This window comes from Sabethes cyaneus, chromosome 1 (genome assembly GCF_943734655.1).
Source record: "Sabethes cyaneus chromosome 1, idSabCyanKW18_F2, whole genome shotgun sequence".
NCBI lineage: Eukaryota > Metazoa > Arthropoda > Insecta > Diptera > Culicidae > Sabethes > Sabethes cyaneus.
Window position 1 is genome coordinate 117,726,405 of NC_071353.1, and position 5,954 is coordinate 117,732,358.

Below are 5,954 nucleotides of genomic sequence, written 5' to 3' on the forward strand. Positions count from 1 at the left end.
ACCATCACAAAAATTGTACTTCTTCATTTAATAGAATCATCACAAGATGCTAAATCACTAACATTCGCTGCTGTGATTTCAAAGACCTGAGTTCGTGTAACGCTAGAAGCAATTATGAAGAATATTCACAAAAATGCTTGTTATAGTTCATGATATTTGTCCGTACAGTCATGAAATCATGGGTCATGGTAATGATTTCATGAAATTTCAAGCTTATTGTTTTCATGATTTTTTATTCATGAAAACTGGAACAGATTTCTTTCCGTGTGGCATCTCAATGGTAACAGAGGGAGAAGAAAAGGAAGTTCACCTAGGAGTGCCTACAAACGACAACAATGTCTCAGTACCTGATCTCGAAGTGATTCGGCGAGAAATTGGACTAATAGAACCGCTAGAAAGGATTGTTTCTCGACAGAGCTAACCACTAACCAAGGCACTTCACTGAATAATTTCAAGGATTTGGGAGGAGGAGCAACTACTGGAGAAATGGATGAAAGGTATAATTTGTATTGCTGTAATTACCGTGGCATTACGTTGGTCAACGCCGGTTTCAAGGTACTTTGACGGATCTTGGTTCGTCATCTATCCCCAATAGTAAAAGATTTTGTAGGGCAATATCAGGCGGGCTTTATGAGGGCCCATGCTACTAAGGATAAAATTTTCAATCTTCAACAATTTCTCCAGAAAAATTGGAATCACAACATCCCAGCGGTTCATATTATTAAGGTGTCCTGAAGCATACAAGTTGCCGAGTGCGTACAGTTATGGCAGATAATGCACGAGAACGGTTTTACGCACAACATGATGCGGCTGGTTAAAGCTACTCTGGATCGAGAAATGTGCTGGGTATGTATGCGTACGTTCAGGGATGGACGGAAAATCATTGGTTAAGAACAAGAATTTGTGACATTTTCTTAGAAACCAGTGTCGGTCGGTTTTTAAAAATTTTCAGGTTTCCACTCTCAACTCCAAACAGATAGCTTTTGCAGAATTCTGAATCATTCTGGAAATTTCTTTGTATGAAAAGGAAAAAACAGAAATCAGCTGCGTTAGTACGATTTTATTATGCTATAAATAATACCCCAATGTAAATGCATAAATATGAAGCACAATCAAACAACGTAAGCGTCAATAACTTTGTTAGTGGCTTTCCTCAATGGAGTTCGAAAACATAAATATGTGTAGATGACCGAAATTTGCTGAACGAACCAACACAAGTAGAACGAACGATACTAAATAATACCTCAACCATTAATCGACTTCCTCGACGGTCGGTCCCTTACCGCCGGCAGTTCCGGCCTCACCACTTGCACCGGCTTGATGCATTTTCGCCATAATCGGACCACAAACGCGTTGACATTCCTTCAGATGATGCTCGAACTCGTCCTTCTCGGCTAGCGTGTTCGCGTCCAGCCAAGACATCTCCGAAGCGCACTTATCCTTCACCGTTTGCTTGTCAGCGTCCGACAATTTCCCGGCCGGGGCATCTTCGACGGCCTGTTTGCAGTTGAAAATGTAACCCTCTAGCTGGTTCCTAGCGGCTACCTTTTCCCGCTGTCGTTCGTCTTCTTCGCGGTACTTTTCCGCCTCGGAAAGCATTCGATCAATGTCGGCCTTCGACAGGCGTCCTTTGTCGTTTTTGATGGTGATCTTCTCCTGTTTGCCGGTGCTGTTGTCCTTTGCCGATACGTTTAGAATACCGTCGGCATTTAAATCGAAGGTTACTTCAATTTTCGGAACACCGCGCGGAGCGGGTGGTATTCCGGTTAGATTGAACGTGCCGAGTAGATTGTTGTCCTTGGTCATGGCACGCTCTCCTTCGAACACCTGAATAGAGACGGCATTTTGATTGTCGCTGTATGTTGTGAAAGTTTGCTGCTGCTTGCAAGGGATGCGGGAATTGCGTTCGATGATTTTAGTCATGACACCTCCGGCCGTTTCGATTCCCAACGATAGTGGTGTTACATCTACCAGTAGTACATCTTGAATCTGGGAACTTCCGTCCCCACTGAGAATCGCAGCTTGTACGGCCGCTCCGTATGCCACCGCCTCGTCTGGATTGATGGACAAGTTCAAAGCTTTTCCACAGAAAAAGTCCTGCAGCATTTTTTGAATTTTCGGGATACGAATGGAACCACCAACGAGAACAACATCGTGGATGGAGGCTTTGTCCAGCTTGGCGTCACCCAAGGCACGCTCCACTGGAGCAAGCGTCGAGCGGAATAGATCCATGCAAAGTTCTTCGAAGCGAGCACGTGTTATTTTTGAATAAAAATCAATACCCTCATGTAGAGCATCAATTTCCAACGAAGCTTCCGTGCTCGACGAAAGGGTTCGCTTAGCCCGTTCGCAAGCCGTACGCAACCGACGCAGAGCCCGCACGTTTCCGCTCATGTCCTTCTTGTGCTTGCGCTTGAATTCTTCCGCAAAGTGATTGACCATGCGATTGTCGAAATCCTCTCCACCCAGATGGGTGTCACCGGCGGTCGATTTCACTTCGAACAGGGATCCTTCGTCGATTGTTAGAATCGAGACGTCGAAAGTGCCGCCTCCTAGATCAAAGATCAGCACGTTTTTCTCACCCTAGAAACGAATGTTTTTATTAAAATCAGCACCAAAAAGTCAGAAACATTCGTTACCTTCAAGTTCTTGTCCAGACCATAGGCCAAGGCGGCAGCCGTGGGTTCGTTGATGATTCTCATCACGTTCAGCCCGGCAATGGCACCGGCATCCTTGGTAGCCTGTCGCTGGGAATCGTTGAAGTAGGCCGGCACGGTGATCACCGCATCCGTCACCTTGCCGCCCAGGTAGACTTCCGCCACTTCGCGCATCTTGGTCAGCACCATCGAGCTGACCTCCTCCGGGGCGAACCGTTTCGTTTCGCCCTTGAATTCGACCTGGATCTTCGGTTTGCCACCGTCGTTAACCACGGTAAAGGGCCAGTGTTTCATGTCGTCCTGTATCTTCGAATCATCGTAGCGACGACCGATCAGTCGTTTGGCGTCGAAAACCGTGTTCTTTGGATTCATTGCCACCTGTAGTGCGGAGAACGAGAGAGAGAGAGAAAGAGAAAGCGAGAGGAAGAAAAAAGAATCATGTACGTACGTTATTTTTGGAATTTTCCGTGGGAGTGGGTGGAGATGATCGTATTATGACGAGAAAAGTGGGGAAATATTTATAGCTTCGGTGACACTTATAATCGAGGGTTGTAACTAGACACGTGACAGGTCTTTACACTGTTATTTTTTATGGAACAACGTGTTTTACATACAAGGGTATCTACAACAAAGTAGACCACGCAGCGAACCGATTTGTTTGTTTGGATAGCTTGATTGAGAAGCATATGTTTTTTCGCCTGTCTTGTAAGTTTATGCTGCGGTCGCAGTAAGCCTTTTATGGTATGACAATTGATTTCCATGGATACCGTCTTTGTCGCAGGCTTGCATTCCTGCTGTGCGGCTCACAGCTGAATAAGTTGTCTACAGGCTAATTTTGTTCGCTCGCTAACTTGTATTTCATTCCCATAATGGATTTCATTTCGATTTAAACATATTCAGTGTTAATGTTTTGCGAATAACAGCTGTCCAATTCGATTAGAGTGATCGGTTTTCAACGATAAGCAGGCGGAGGTTCATGAATTGCAAATTACAGCAAGCTCCCAGCAGTGGCTTCCTTTTTTAGTTGACTCACCTGATTCTTGGCTGCATCGCCGATCAATCGTTCAGTGTCGTTGAAGGCAACGTACGACGGTGTGGTCCGATTTCCCTGGTCATTAGCAATAATTTCCACCTTGCCATGCTGCCAGACTCCGACACAGCTGTAGGTCGTTCCGAGATCGATTCCAATGGCGGGAGTTTTGCCCATTTTCACACAAAGTTAGCCTTTCGGAAAAAATAATAATTAAATAATAAAATCACTTTAGGGACAATCATCCGCCAATTGCAGTGAAATAATCTAAAAATAGTCGACACTCTCACGAAAATATGCGTTCTCCAGCCAGACCGGTCGATGGCGCGGGCAGATTATGGGATGATAAATCTTTCCAAAATTCTCTCCCACGCGCGCGCGAGGAAACCACCAGAATAAAGTGGGCAGTGGGTCGCTCGCACGTCAAAATTTTCCCATCTATTTTTACTTTAACACTGTCTGTCCATTTCTCTCTAAACTACAGGCGAGATCTTTCTAGATCAGATGAATAATGCAACATTGAATCATACATGTATTCACAAAAATTGCAAATTCCCACAATTAATCGATATAATTCGCCAACCCTAGACGGAGGCAGAATCCTTTTTCGGCGGCGGTCTAATTAACATTTAATTACCCGCCTGCCTATCGGATCCGCTCGGCCAGGCGCTATCGATGACTGTCACATAGATTGGTAATTGCACAAAATAACTTCAGGTGTGTAGTACTTAATGCCTTTTTTTTCGCTTCACTCTTCTTACACTTTATCTCCGAAACGGGAAGTTGTCTCGAGGCGGTACGCGACAGCAGGGGCGGTTCGGCTTAAACACGCACACGCTTCAACGGTGATCTTCACGGTGCAACAGGGAGTAACTGAGTGCGGTGATGCTGTTGTGATCATGTCGTTTTATAAAGATTTCCTCTGGATCGAGCGTGAGTTACCAGGTGGTGTATGGATTGCTGAGAAACTCGCCTTCCGGCGTTTGAAGAGACATTCTCTGAGAATTGCTGTTTGTTTGTTTTGGGTGTTGAAAATATTAATTGCTATAAGAATTCAAAGGAAACGACATTGAGGAAGCGAAAGACTGTAAACATAGATCCGAGGCAATCGTATTTCATGAGAAAAGTGAGAATTGAGAAAAGTGTTTTTTATCAAATTTTAAACCGCTCAGTGTACGACCACCTATCGCCTGATTCGAGGGATTACTGTACCAACAAAATTTTAAACATAAATTCCCATAGCAACCATCCAAACTAGGTACGTTAACCGGCGAACACTACATTCTCGCGTAGTTAAATCGATATTTTTCCGACCTCCGTCAAATGAGAAAAGAAATTTTCACCATTCTGCTGAACACTCGCGGAAAGTGAAATGCCCGGAAAAGGCAAGAAAAAAGCACCGGCAGCTAAGGCCGGCGGAAGAGATTCGGCCGATAAGGGATCGGCTGCCGGCGGCGGCGGTGGCGGAGCAGGCGACGACGATGAAGTCGACGAAGAGGAAGCGGAGGTGAAACCGAAAAAGGGCAAAGGAAAAAAGGGAAAAGGAAAAGGAGGAAAATCTTCCAAATTCCAGGGTGATTTGTTCAGCGAGGCCGCTATGGAGAATGCCTATTACGTTTGTCATAACATTCAGGTTGGTATTGGTTTATTTGACGAATTGTTTGAGTTATTTTTACGTTTCAGGATGTTTTAAAATCTCGCGGTTTTGCTTGGCCTGATGGTCAAAAGAAGAAAAAGAAAGGAAAGAAATAAGCCGGAACTCTTCTATCGCGTTTCGATTCGAACAGTTAATAACTAGTGTAAAACATGTAGTCTACCCGAAGGCGCAAAGCAGCAGCTGAACATATCAAGGTAACGGAACTAGTTTTGGTCCGAGTAGCTAATTTTCGCCACACTAGTGGATCACGATCGAGTGTTTTATTATCGTTTAGGGTAACCAACGTATTTTGGACCCCCTGAGCAGCTGTATATAATTTGGACACTTACAGCAAAATCAAATGCAAGTGTCCAAATTATGTACAGCTGCTGATGGGGTCCAAAATAGGTTGGTTACCCTAGTGTACAATAATTTGCATAACATATTCGTGAAGTTAAATAGTTATATGTATAAGTTAAATAGTTATAGGTAAATGCATAGTTATACATATATTGACCTAATAAAATGCGTTCCCAAAATCTTAATAATTATATAACACAAATTAGCATTATTTCCAGTTGATATCTTTAAATTAAGCTGGTATTTTAGTATTATAGCTATGGATGTAAAA

The 5,954-nt window shown here is 43.9% G+C and overlaps 2 protein-coding genes across 6 annotated transcripts; one reads left to right on the plus strand and one right to left on the minus strand.

The window, feature by feature from the left end:
- Window positions 1-1,046: 1,046 nt before the first annotated feature.
- Window positions 1,047-4,561, minus strand: LOC128732842 (heat shock 70 kDa protein cognate 2). 4 transcript variants are annotated; one of them, XM_053826249.1, is made up of 5 exons: window positions 4,449-4,527; window positions 3,978-4,182; window positions 3,691-3,881; window positions 2,640-3,035; window positions 1,047-2,583 (listed from the first exon to the last, which is right to left on the minus strand). In XM_053826249.1, the coding sequence occupies exons 3-5, from the start codon at window positions 3,862-3,864 to the stop codon at window positions 1,252-1,254; spliced, it is 1,902 nt and encodes a 633-aa protein (XP_053682224.1). In that variant the 5' UTR covers window positions 3,865-3,881; window positions 3,978-4,182; window positions 4,449-4,527; the 3' UTR covers window positions 1,047-1,251. The 4 variants fall into 4 exon arrangements, with proteins under 4 accessions (XP_053682224.1, XP_053682222.1, XP_053682223.1 ...); XM_053826247.1 differs by lacking the exon at window positions 3,978-4,182 and having other exon boundaries at window positions 4,449-4,561; XM_053826248.1 differs by lacking the exon at window positions 3,978-4,182 and having other exon boundaries at window positions 4,325-4,556.
- A 224-nt stretch (window positions 4,562-4,785) lies between these two features.
- Window positions 4,786-5,612, plus strand: LOC128732843 (small lysine-rich protein 1). 2 transcript variants are annotated; one of them, XM_053826251.1, is made up of 3 exons: window positions 4,786-4,945; window positions 5,021-5,320; window positions 5,371-5,612. In XM_053826251.1, exons 2-3 carry the CDS (start codon window positions 5,060-5,062, stop codon window positions 5,437-5,439), a joined length of 330 nt encoding a protein of 109 aa, XP_053682226.1. In that variant the 5' UTR covers window positions 4,786-4,945; window positions 5,021-5,059; the 3' UTR covers window positions 5,440-5,612. The 2 variants fall into 2 exon arrangements, with proteins under 2 accessions (XP_053682226.1, XP_053682225.1); XM_053826250.1 differs by having other exon boundaries at window positions 4,786-5,320.
- Window positions 5,613-5,954: the final 342 nt, after the last annotated feature.

What these genes read in the sequence shown, in the direction of transcription:
- LOC128732842 (XM_053826247.1), bottom strand. Translation starts at nt 3,864, where the DNA reads ATGGGCAAAACTCCCGCCATTGGAATCGATCTCGGAACGACCTACAGC. An exon ending in GCGATGCAGCCAAGAATCAG is followed by an intron (nt 3,036 to 3,690) that starts GTGAGTCAACTA and finishes TCCGCACTACAG; the next exon opens with GTGGCAATGAATCCAAAGAA. An exon ending in GTCTGGACAAGAACTTGAAG is followed by an intron (nt 2,584 to 2,639) that starts GTAACGAATGTT and finishes ATTCGTTTCTAG; the next exon opens with GGTGAGAAAAACGTGCTGAT.
- LOC128732843 (XM_053826250.1), top strand. Translation starts at nt 5,060, where the DNA reads ATGCCCGGAAAAGGCAAGAAAAAAGCACCGGCAGCTAAGGCCGGCGGA. An exon ending in ACGTTTGTCATAACATTCAG is followed by an intron (nt 5,321 to 5,370) that starts GTTGGTATTGGT and finishes TTTACGTTTCAG; the next exon opens with GATGTTTTAAAATCTCGCGG.